We start from the raw sequence: 12,353 nt of genomic DNA on the forward strand, positions 1-12,353 counted from the left end.
GCCGTATCAGCTCACTGATAATAATATGTCTACATGTGACAGCTCTTTGTGTGACTCTTTCTGTTACCCCGTGTGTGAAAATATGCAGCCATGTGTATAGTAGTGATAAGAGTGTGTCCATGTGATCAGACGATAATGTTTGGCGGGCTCGTTTCAAAGGTGTCATATAAATTACCCGTGTCCCATGTATATGAAGTGAGAAAATTCAGTATCAAGCAGACAAAAGCAGTTTCAGAGATTATAAAACATTGTAAGACATTTATTAGCTAACAACAGTTCAAGACTGTACAGCGGGCCGGAGACCCAGCTCAGCACACCACTTAGGGCGATGGCCTACTTGGGTCTCTTGCACTGTGTATTCTCTTTACATTTAAAGACCTTGCCTCAAGGCCTTGATTCAATCAAGAAGAAAGGCCTCATCAACAATGATCAGTCACACGGTCACAAGGCAGTTGCATCATTAACATATGTTCAAAAGGTCACATAAGTAGTTGGTTGACAAGTTTTGGCGTGATCAGAAGCTGATGTTCATGCATCAAATCATTCCGTTATTTCTTTATACCTCTGTTCATGTTTAAAGTAAATTATACAATATTTCTACTACATATACACTGCACCTCATTGTAGACCCTGGACTGGACTTATCCCCTCATTCTCTCTCCTGCTGTTCATTCTCTCTCTCTCTCCTGCTGTTCATTCTCTCTCTCTCTCTCTTGCCTATTCATTCTCTCTCTCTGCCGTTGATTCCCTCTTTACTGTTCCATCTCTCTCTCTCCTCTGCTAATTCTATCTCCTGCTCTGTGTGTGCTGTGGACAGGTAAGGGAGTCCCATTCTGGGCCATTAAGAACAGCTGGGGCGAGGACTACGGAGAGCAGGTGAGAGAAATGCCCCCCCCCCTTTACTGTTAAATGGTTTCCCCCCTGTCACTGTTAAATGGTGTCCCACCTGTTGTCTTACTTCCTGTACCAGGACACCATGATTGTACATACAGTATGTTCTCACTATGAGTGTGTTTGTACATATGTTCACCCTCAGAGAGTGTTCACCTGTCGTATCAACTATCTACCGTTACACTCAACCCCCCTAAACCTCAGCCCCACCTGGGTCACCTACCTGGGCCACTGTGACCTGCATTGACTGAGCTTGCTAGTCTATGCCCCGGCCCAGACGCCAACCTGCAGTTTACAGCACCTCAGTCTAGGAGGCTAGCGTGTTAGCAAGGGAGCAAAGACCTGTTGGTGCTAGCATCTCGTACTAGCAGGCCTCATAAGGCATTGGGAGGGATGTTTACTACATTCTGCACTGTTATTGCACCAGCTAGCTAACGGTACACAAGTCTGGATTAGCACATGGGCCTGCTCCAGAAAGTAAGCTTGCACCTCATACTATTCATCCAGGAGGACTACAGAGATCACAGATAAACCCATATTGAGGTTGTCGCCATTTGACAGGTGTGAGAGATGTCAGGCATCTGACACATGAATGACACTGGAATGCGGGGATTACTGGGGAATGCGGACTGGTTGCATACCAAACATCCTGCTTGAGCCTGAAGCAAAACAGCTATTTTCTTTTCTGAGATTCCATAATCCGGCCCTGACTTTTCCTGCATTTGCTACAGTGCCACTGTTTGTCCATTCATCTCTACAGCTGTGTCTGGCTCAGCATGTAAATCTATCCAGTGTCAGGTCAGAGTGCAACTGCAGTTCCTTATTTATGGAGGTCACCGCTCGCTGAGCCAGGATGATGTGTGAGTGAATAAAGAAGTGATGTTGTGTGGCATTGAGACTTGTTGTGTTTTCCATTGTGTCTTACAGGGCTACTACTACCTGTATCGCGGAAAAGGGTTGTGTGGCATCGACAAAATGTGCTCCTCTGCGGTGGTCAACTAGAACACACACACACACACACACACACACACACACACACACACACACACACACACACACACACACACACACACACACACACACACGAAAACATACAGACACAGACATGCATACACAGCACACATATGTTGATCTCTGACATAATGCTATCCATTGTGAAGCGTGTTGGGTGGCGGTACTGTAAGACATGAATGCCTCCACCCAAATAGAACACAAAACCGTTACACTCAAATTACACACCCCGATCAGGCCCTACCTCTAGACATCTTACCTGAGGACTTACCTGAGTTCTCACCTGAAGACTGACCTGGGGTGCGATTTCCTCTGCACACACCACAGGTCCTAAAGCCCGCTCTTTCACACATAGGTTGCACATGTGTCAAGTTAGGATCTCCTATCCGTTAACACTAAGAAACCTGCTGTATTTTGTGTCTGATTATGTGAATAGTTTTACCTAAGCCTCACTTGTGTTTGAAGTTTGAAGTTGCTAAGTTTTAATTTAATCTAATCGGTATAACATCATAAATGTTTTAAAATGCTTTTCCCCTAGAAACTACTGCAGTGATGTGGTGATCATATGTATTCACCCAAGTGAAAAGAGGGGTTTTCTGCAACATGTTTGTTTGTTATGTGTCATACTAGGTCCTTGAGGCATTATAAGGGACAGTAATACAAAGAGGTCTGCAACTGCAGAATTTACTTTGTTTCTGATATCAGTGTTGTCTTTACGTTACATAAAAATACTCATAGAAATCATTCCGTTATTTCTTTATACCTCTGAGCTAGCTAGCAAGTTCACACAAACACACACACACACACACACACACATACTGACTTTAAGTGCTACTTTTGAGGCAGACCTTGAGTTGGGCACAGGGAGTAAGTAACACACATCTGAAAACTGAAAAGAACACTTTTTGCGCCATTTGTACATCATGTCCAGTAGCCTTGTGTCTGAAAGGTAATAAAACTCTGCTCCCCTCCAGTGGTCTGTGTGCTTCATTTTAAGGTTGCGCGCGTGATTATGATTTGGGCCCTTGTGATTACAAACGTGCCTGAATGCATTGAAATAAACTGAAGAGCTTTGAGGCCAAGAATATGTGTGTGTGTAGCAGATTATTTGTTTGATTCATTCGTTGTTCATAAAAACAAATTTGGCCAAATCAAACTTTAACTGGTATTTGAATAAGTTTGGAGAGAAAAGTCTAATTGGAACTAGAAACAGATCAATAGGCTACATGACAGTATTATGAGCCAAATGTGTTGTTACTTTAAGTATTATTTAGAAAAATGTTCTAGCTTACTATTCATTCATTTCTGTTCCCTTATAACTAGTAATACTAGATAGTTGCATATATAGGCCATGCTGTAAACCTTTGCCATTTAGTATTCCTAGCCTATTCGTTCAGTCTTAGTAGCCTACTTCTATAATATGTCCATACTAATGGGATTACTAGATATTATAGGAAACGATCACTATAATATTTAGTTTACACTAAGCCTATAAGATTATTTTCCCGTTGTGTTCACTGTTCAGTGTTCACGTTGCCTTTCTATGAGCGGACTACATTACCCATAATGCTATCGCTGCTGATAAACTGCGAAACAAGCAGGAAGTTCTGCACGTGTGACTGTGTCGCTGGATTTTCGAGCTTTGACAACACATTTTCTTTGCAAGGTTTCTTAACCTACTCCATGTACTACCTATTGAAGATTAAATCGCCACTTGCAACGACATTTCATCTACATTACCAAGGTGTGTGATCTTCATGTTTACCGCACAAAGCTGGGGATACGATCTTTATTGTGTTAGCTGGTAGCTAGCTTACTCACGGGTAATCGTATCTCTTGCCTAGGTAAATAAAACTCCTCAGAATTGCATAACTATATACTGGTGTTTCACAATATATATGCCTTAGACTAAACACTCTGAAATTATATAACATGAATCGGTAGGTTAGATGCACTTATATTAACAATGCACGAGTCCTACAACAGTTAACGTTAGGGTCCAACTAGGAGTACTAGGGAGTCAATAACGTAACAACAATCTATCTGGGATGATTGTTGCTCCATATAGTACCAGACTAGCCATAGATAGCCTACTCCGGGTGAAAGCATTGCGTTTATGGCTTGATCAAAGTTAGTGATCTGATCTAGAACATTCGAGATGCGCATCTGATCTGACCAAAGGCCGTTAAAGACGGGCTATCTGTAATTGAATGTGTAGTAATTGCTTTTGTCCTGACCCTGTCGCAGCTGGAGACGAATTGAGACATTCACAATGTCCCAAGCCACTAAACGCAAACACGTCGTTAAGGAGGTGCTCGGGGATTACGTCACCCCGACTGAAAACCAGCAGATTGTGAGGGTGAGAACACAACCAATAACGTTATTGTTGCCTACCTGTTATGTGTACACGTCAAGGAATGGGTCAATTATGATGTAAAATCTAAAGTTAAAATGCTGTACCTTTGCTTTTACCCTCACTCTATCAGGTTCTGATGTAATGACTTTGCATGTATTGACAGACACAGAGAAAGTGTGTTTGATTGTGTGTGTGTGGGTGTACGTGTGTACGTGCACCGTCTCTGATTCCTCTCATTGTGCTGTTTGTCTGAGCAGGTTGTCAGTAGCCCTGGCAACAATTTGCATGAGGCTGTGACATCTGAGGGCGAGAAGTTTCTTGTGAGCATGCCCACAAAGTTCCGGAAGAACATCTGGATCAAGAGAGGTACAGGATATGACATCATTACCTCATCACTCTTATCTGCTTCCCTAACCCATATGATGCTGATTGCTATCAGCTATGACTTTCTTATCATGTTGATAGCATATCAAACACTAGTGGCTTCTGTGGGAGATCCTGATAAGGCTCTGTCCATAAAGGTGCATCCAGTTATGGTCCAGCATGACTCTGAAACTGTGTTAAACTAATGGCACACAAGGCAACTTTGTGGACAATGTTGCTGGTCAAATGTCCTCAGTGTATTGTGGTTCCAACTGTCCTCAGTGTATTATGGCCCACTAATATTTGAACTCAAATCACCAGTAGGCACATTGTCAGCAGCATTGTGTTGTAGCACTGTGTTGTTAGCACTGTGTTGTAGCACTGTGTTGTAGCACTGTGTCGTAGCATTGTGTTGTAGCACGGTGTTGCAGTGTTGTAGCACGGTGTTGTAGCACTGTGTCGTAGCACTGTGTTGCAGCATTGTGTTGTAGCACGGTGTTGTAGCACTGTGTCGTAGCACTGTGTCGTAGCACTGTGTGGTAGCATTGTGTTGTAGCATTGCTCAAAAAGTTGCCGCCTCTCTTTTCACCATTAGCTCATCTACCATGATCCACAACAAGCTGATTCCATATTGCGTATTAAGGTTTTATCTGTAGCCTTACTGCACTATGATCACTACATTACCGTGAGTATTTTAGACTTATCATGATGTCACACTTCCTGTGTCTCAAGAGTGTGTGTGTGTGTTTCTCCGTAGGTGATTATGTGATAGTGGACCCAATTGAGGAGGGGGATAAGGTGAAGGGGGAGATCAGCTTCATCCTGTACCGAGATCACATCCATCACCTGAAGAAGCTTGGGATGTGGTGAGTGCACACTGATCTTTTCACTTGTAATTATTAATTGTACCACAACAATGGATCACTGTCATTTCATTGTGTTTTTGAGTTGTTAGGACCGTTAGTAAGTATTGGTAGTTGTTCATCCTCAAGGTATTTCATCACAGTGTCACAAACCACCTCCACCAAAGCAGTCCTTCTCACACACATTTGTAGACATATCCATGCCTTACCCATAGAGAGACAGCACTTAACAGAAGCCATCGCACTACTTGTCATTTACCTGACAATCCTCTCCAAAGCAACTGAACTAATACCCGAGATAGGCCATACACACATGCCCATACCCACATCCATACACACATACCTACACCCATACAGTACACACATACCTACACCCATACACACACCTATTCCCACACACTTACACACATACCCACATCTACACCCATACATACTGTTTGTACCAGCAGTTAATTTTTAGCTTTTATTTGTCTTGTCCAGGCCCAAGGGTTTCCAGGACAACCGTACATCAGAAGAAAGAATGGATGGACCGCAGCGGAAGGATGGAGGAGAGGAGAAAGAGGAGGACGACAGTGAGTCCGAGGAGGACGACAGCGACCTCTTCGTCAACACTAACCGCACAAACTATCACTACACAGAGAGCGAGGAAGATACAGAGGACGAGGAGGAGTCTGATGATGAGGATGAAGAGAATGTAGATGAGGAAGAGGAGGGTGACAAGAACAGTGTGTAGGGTGTGTGTGTATGTGTGTTGTTGTGGCAACACACAAGCACCACTTGGACATCACCTCTTATCTTCTCAAAATGTCCAACTACATTTCATGTTGCAAACAGACCAATCAGCTAACTTACCACAGGAACAAGGAAAGACATTAAAGTTATGTGCTTGTAAAGTTGTATGATAACAGATGATAACAACATTACTGCAGGAGATGGGTATGATCTCACTAGAGAATGTGTTCAACATTATGGCCAGACCACTAGGTGGCACTCTCTTATCCTCTTGAGGTTACAATTTAATCACACTGATGGTCATCTGTAATCGGTCAGTCAGTTGTGTTTTGCAGCAACTCGGTCATCAATGCTTTGACAATTCTAAGTTGTTGGGCAGGTTGTTTGGCTGTTGGGTTCTTGGAGAAACCTGACCTACTGTAGAACAAGTTTTGCCTGGCGATGGCAAGCACCTGACTTTTCTGGATTCACCAGTGTTGAACATTATTAGTCACTAGATGGAATTATTCTGTAAAACTGAAGCCACCAATTTGTCAACAAAACAATTCTTGAAAGTAGGGTCTAGACTAAAAAAGACACTCTAATTCAGAGATTGATTTCATACACAATAGCTAACAAGCTACAGAAGTGTCATATCATCTTGGTAATCCATCAAGGGTTATTAAGTTGTAAGATAGCATATTGATGCAAAATAAATAATGGAAGGCTTGTAAAATAATTATTGTAAATATGATGTGTAATAAAATATTTTTTGTGTTATTCGGTTGCCAAGTCATTATATTATGATCGTGTCTGACCGTCAGCCTGTGTTTTTATCATTCTCATATTTAAAAGACAGAATGAAGAAATGTAATCTTTATTTGCTACTTTTGACTTAAACCCTTTTGGGCATATTCTAGCATGTAAAGCACTTACCATACACTTCAGTATGTGTTATTTCTCACATGATGAGATTACAAGTAGGCTACAATAGGTAGCAATTGCAACAAGAAAAGTACAAAACAAGTCATTCATGTAAGGAGGGTGTCACTTGTGCTCGAGCCTTTTTGGTGCTCACAGTCCAGGACCACAGGATCAGAGAAGCTGGCTGGGCTACTTGGAAGAGACTAGACCCCAGGACGACCGGAGCACTCTGAGAACTTTTAAGCTTGTTTTATTATGGTGCACAATCGACTGACGTTTCAATGCACTGGTTTGCTCGTAGTCATTAAGGGGTTATTAAGGTGTGCTAATATACCAAAGGGACAGGGGGGGGGGGGGGGGGTTTGTCATGTTAGGTAGTGCCACACGTCTCCTCACCCTTAACCAGTGTAAACTGGGACAGCCATCTTCACCCTTAACTAGAGTAGACAGCCATCTTCACCTTTCACCAGTGTAAACTGGGACAGCCATCTTCACCCTTAACTAGAGTAGACAGCCATCTTTATCCTTAACCAGTGTAAACTGGGAAATTGTTGCTGGTCAGTTTTCCAGTGTGTGGTGATTCTGCCACTGGATGAAAGGCAAAGTGAGACTAATGATGACTGCAAAGTGGGAAGGGCATTTCGAGAAGTCATTACACCTTATCTTGCAGTCTAAACAAACACACTCCCCTCTAAACTTGACTATTTCTGTGACCTTTGGACCATGGTTTGACACCATGGAAAAACGTACCTGTAATCTGTTTACTGGACCCCATAATAATGATCAATAATCAAAGCACCTGGCGACAGCAAGGCAATCGAGTCCAAAGACCAGAGTCACCAGACAGCACTTCAGCATCTGAGTCCTCCCCCCGGTTAGCCAGTGGGCAGTGGGGTGGGGGAGTGAAGTCCCTGTCCTCATCTGGCATGGGTCAGTTTCTGTTCTTGCAGTTTGAGGCCTCAGGTCATTGGCCTTGTCCACCTGAAGAAAGCCCTGCTATGTGTCACTGGCCCCAGTGGTAGAAACTCGACTAATAATGAGAGGCTGTACGGCAAGCAACCCTAGCTGAGGCTTTCCCACTTCTAAAAACAGAAAACACATTCCAGTGGAAATCACCAACCCTTCGTATTTCGAATGGCGTGCAGATCACCTTGATGATGACTATGGCACAGTAATCTATGGGCTCCAACACTGCTCTGAGCTCAAGAATCAGCTGAAGAGACTTCACCTCTATCAGTTACAGCAACACTGCACAACATTTCCACAATAGGAATTCAGTGGATTCATTTACAATAGATTATCAATAGACAATGAATAGATTCTTACAATAGAAGACATATTGCAAACAGTTTCACAGTCTTTAAACAAAAACAAACAAAAAAAATGAATGACTCTACAAAGTATAATACATAGTATAAAAAAAAAACATGAATCCCTCTCTACAGTATACTGTACATAGAAAGGAAGTCACAGCTTCCCCCTTGCACATAACCTGGTTATCAATGACCTATGAGTTCTAGGAGGAAGTTGAGGCTATTTAGAGTACTGAAGGCTTGTTCACATTTTCTCTGAGTGTGTTTATGGGTGCCTGTATGTGTATGTGAGCTTCAGTTTTTAAATTCCTTGTGTAAGTAACTGCAGAATTCTTCAGATGTCTAAGGTGCGACATGATAGTGTTTCCTGTAAACCAGTTTAACGAGAAATTATGTTGAAACACTGCTTGCGCCCCCCTCCACACACTCACACTAAAGTCATACACACACCTGTGAATTCTGATCCTTATCAAAAAGCAAACTTGTTTAGGTTTATGCAGTGTTTTCAATTGGCCCAGGACATGTTTTATTGTGGAACCACCCAGATAATAGACTGTCTAATCTATTTATTCCATGGTGACAGTAGAGAGCCGTATCCCACGGCAGGGTTGCGACAAGCTATTATTCCTACAGTCCATTACCAGGTGGATTATTTTCTTGATAAATCGAATAGTTGTTTTATCAATAGAAATGCAAGAAAATGGTGAAAATTAGTGTTTCCCAAAGCCCAAGATTCTTCAAAAGCAATACCCGGCCGCAAAGTATGGTGAGAGAGGGGGTATTTGCAAATGTCAAGGGGGCACAAGTATTATTGGGAGGGTGGTGCGAATATTTAATGTCACAGTTTATGAATTGATATCCTAATGTTAACTGCGACTGCGGCTAGAGACCCAGCTGTGTTCTAGCATTAGGCCTATACCATGTAAGGGTCCTACATACTGCTACAGTAGGTAAAACTGCTTTGCCTTTTTACGCATTTGATCTCCGCGACTGGCTGATTGTTGATTGTTGTGATAAGAACAAACTAGTACATTTGCGTTGCATGCATGAGTAGCCTATTTAACTTCATTGGTGCTGTGCTGTTGATACTGCTAACCTACAGTATAGAGAACGCCGAGCTGATCTGTTTGATCTTGGATTGCTCTGATCAAACAGAGCACTCCAAGAGAGAGTGAGTGTGAGAGATATAGTGCACGCTGCATGTAGCCTAACTAACTGAAGAAAAGCATAGCTACGTGGCCTATGTAGTGGTCACACTAAGGGGGCACAGAGACGGCCAGCTCTGAAACCTCGCTTACTGTCAGAGAGGAATGAGAAAACCTGAGAAGGTTCAACTTTAACTTCAAGAAGCTGCCATCAATTTTGAGGAATTGTCTTTAAAAAAAAAGGGCTAAAAATAATTCCCATCACGTCTCTGAAACAACATGAATGATGCCTCAGCCATCATCAGCAGGTCAAGAGCTGAAGCGTATAAAATGAGGTAGCGAAGTCTCCTGAGAGCCGGCCTCACATTAAGTCCATGATGTCCATCTCCCTCGGACCCTCCTTCGCTTGTCCTCGTTTCTGTGCCGCACGTTTGGGTGCACGTTTGGGCGCACGTTTGGGCGCTGCTGTGGGGTCCACTCTGAGGGTGGCGTTGAGGCAGTCGGGCGGAGGCTCGAGGTCCTCCGCCCACAGCCTCCGCACGGCCTCGGGACTGCGCTTGTGGACGAGCAGGATGGTGTGGTAGGCGCAGGGGTTGTCCTCCTCCTCGCCCTCGGGGAAGTCGAACGTGAGGAAGGCGGGCTCGTGCTTGGGCACCACGCCGAGCCGCTCCAGGCACATGCCCACGTAGACGTCGTCGATGGGGAACAGCGCCACCCTCCGAGACACCTCGCGCAGTCGCAGGGCCAGCGCGCCCGAGTACACCACCCCTCCCCCGCCCGCGTAGGTGGGGTACTTGCCCGTGTACAGGAGCGCGGGGATGTAGTACTTCACGTCGGCGGAGAGTATCGGCCTGGCCAGCGGGATCACGTCGCCCGCCACGAAGTCCCGCAGGGTCGGGTCGGCCTTCAGGCCTCGCGCCGCTTTGGCGCCCTCGGCGTCCAGCTGCGCCTGCAGGTAGTCCAGCAGCGCGGGCGTCCTGACGAAGACGTCGTCGTCGCCCTTGAAGACGAAGCGGGCGTCGGGGCAGCGGCGTGCCAGCCAGCCCCAGAACAGCACGTCCTTCAGGGTGAGGTTGAAGAAGGCGTCGGCGAAGTCCCAGCGCAGGAGGTCCCCGTGCCGCTCGTTCTCCTGCTTCAGCTGCTCCTCCAGCGTGCGGTTGAGCCTCCCGTCGCCGCCTCGTCCTCTCCCCAGCAGGAAGAGCCTGCGGACCAGGCCGCCCGCGCCGCTCCTGCCCCGCACCTGGCCCTGCTGGCCCCAGGTGTCCCGGATCACCTGCCGCTGGTCGCGGTGCTCGTCCCGGCTCTTGATGGCCAGCAGCAGGAAGGGCGTCTCCTTGCTCCCCCTGGGCGCCCCCGCTGCACACAGGCGCGGCTGGTCGATGAGGAGACGGAAGTCCCGGCAGAACATGCGCAGGATGAACTCCCTGATGTGCAGCGGAAGCGTCTGGAACTCCGGCAGTGCCGTCTCCACAGAGGTCTGGTTAAAGGCGCAGAGCCGACCCTTGACCTCTGCGTTGGCCCTGCCGCTCTCCGACGCAGAGGTCAGTCTCTGGACGCCCGGCGGCCCTTTGACCTTGACTGAGCGTAAGACGTGGCTGTTCCGCAGGTCCAGTTTGTACTGCAGCCGGTTCCACAGTCCAGTCTTGTTGGCGTCCATGTCACCCCTCCAGAAGGGCCCCCGGGGCTGGGCAGCGTACCCCAGCCTCGCCGTGGCGCCCGGGGCGGTGAACTTCACGCGCTGTAGATGATGGAGTCTGTGCGTCGTGGACGGGCTCATGGACAGGCACACGGCAAGGGTGACGTAGACCATGAGCCCACCCATCACAAAGCAAGGCACGCACACCCAGAACAGGACCCTGCGGAGAGTAGCGCTGGGGGACATACTCTGGAGAGGGGACAGTTGAAGGAGGAGAGAGATGACCAAATAAGCACACATCATTTTCACATTCATATACAGTATGTCCTACTTCACACTTCGTCATATTTTCTATAAGAGTATTTGCCACGTAACATACAACTCAGTATCCATGGACTATTTCACTTCTTTATGATGAAAAAATGCACACCCTTAGAGGTGCTGACACAGGACGAAACTTATAGAAAAGGATTATGTTGCCGCACACTCAGTCTCGATCTATTTCACTTCTTTACAATACAATATTTTCCTTTTTTTAAGGCAAAACACTAACTAATGGAAGCTACCGCGCTGGGGCTCCTTGCTCTGATCATTTAATAGTAGTATACTCTCAACAATAAACGAACAGTTCCCGTCTTGCTATCTGGGTCACAGGCCACACACCACAGTATTTAATGGCTTTATCGATTGCGCTGAATATCAAAATGATTTACGCGTAATGCTCAATTGAGTGGTCCGTCACGCAAATAGCGCAGGGAGCGCAAAGAGGAAGAGGACAGGACATGATGTACACACTTACAACACGCATTCTCACCAGAGGAATTATTTCATGCGAGTTTAGCACAATTCAAATTACGCCAAAAATAATAGGCCTATAGGCTACCTATACTACCTACTTACCTCAGTTTATGTGTTGACTGAAGAAAACGTATCTGTTGATTCGCTGTAGATGTTTGACAAATCAAAAACTTTCTCCGTTCATCGGTTTGTCGGTCAAGTCCCAAAACGACGGACAAAATCGTGGCAATTTAGACTATAAACATTTTAAATTAGTTAGACTAAACATTTAAAGCCTTATTTACATTGTAACACCTTCGGTGTTGTCTAGATCCTGAGATCGCACAATATGTCATGCAGACA

At 45.4% G+C, this 12,353-nt stretch overlaps 3 protein-coding genes across 3 annotated transcripts in view; 2 read left to right on the forward strand and 1 right to left on the reverse strand.

Moving 5' to 3' along the window:
* ctsf (cathepsin F) overlaps positions 1-2,871 on the forward strand; it is a 12,590-nt gene extending 9,719 nt beyond the window's left edge. The window contains exons 13-14 of the mRNA XM_062549188.1: positions 818-876; positions 1,819-2,871. Of these exons, the coding sequence (XP_062405172.1) occupies positions 818-876; positions 1,819-1,893 (134 nt within the window). The 3' untranslated portion in view covers positions 1,894-2,871. The remainder of the gene's footprint in view (positions 1-817; positions 877-1,818) is intronic.
* Positions 2,872-3,505: 634 nt separating this feature from the next.
* On the forward strand, positions 3,506-6,975 carry eif1ad (eukaryotic translation initiation factor 1A domain containing). Its single transcript, XM_062549191.1, has 5 exons — positions 3,506-3,646; positions 4,150-4,261; positions 4,516-4,624; positions 5,379-5,487; positions 5,965-6,975. Exons 2-5 carry the CDS (start codon positions 4,175-4,177, stop codon positions 6,215-6,217), a joined length of 558 nt encoding a protein of 185 aa, XP_062405175.1. The 5' UTR covers positions 3,506-3,646; positions 4,150-4,174; the 3' UTR covers positions 6,218-6,975.
* A 1,488-nt stretch (positions 6,976-8,463) lies between these two features.
* si:dkey-160o24.3 (N-acetyllactosaminide beta-1,3-N-acetylglucosaminyltransferase 2) lies at positions 8,464-12,353 on the reverse strand. The gene is made up of 2 exons (XM_062549387.1): positions 12,114-12,353; positions 8,464-11,462 (listed from the first exon to the last, which is right to left on the reverse strand). Exon 2 carries the CDS (start codon positions 11,457-11,459, stop codon positions 9,939-9,941), a length of 1,521 nt encoding a protein of 506 aa, XP_062405371.1. The 5' UTR covers positions 11,460-11,462; positions 12,114-12,353; the 3' UTR covers positions 8,464-9,938.

This window comes from Sardina pilchardus, chromosome 11 (assembly GCF_963854185.1).
Source record: "Sardina pilchardus chromosome 11, fSarPil1.1, whole genome shotgun sequence".
NCBI classification, from domain to species: Eukaryota; Metazoa; Chordata; class Actinopteri; order Clupeiformes; family Clupeidae; genus Sardina; species Sardina pilchardus.

Excerpts from the sequence above, each read along its gene's own strand:
- si:dkey-160o24.3 (XM_062549387.1), bottom strand. The coding sequence starts at position 11,459 with ATGTCCCCCAGCGCTACTCTCCGCAGGGTCCTGTTCTGGGTGTGCGTG.
- eif1ad (XM_062549191.1), top strand. The coding sequence starts at position 4,175 with ATGTCCCAAGCCACTAAACGCAAACACGTCGTTAAGGAGGTGCTCGGG. Across the intron at positions 4,262-4,515 it reads AAAACCAGCAGATTGTGAGG|GTTGTCAGTAGCCCTGGCAA; the intron begins GTGAGAACACAA and ends TTGTCTGAGCAG. Across the intron at positions 4,625-5,378 it reads GAACATCTGGATCAAGAGAG|GTGATTATGTGATAGTGGAC; the intron begins GTACAGGATATG and ends GTTTCTCCGTAG.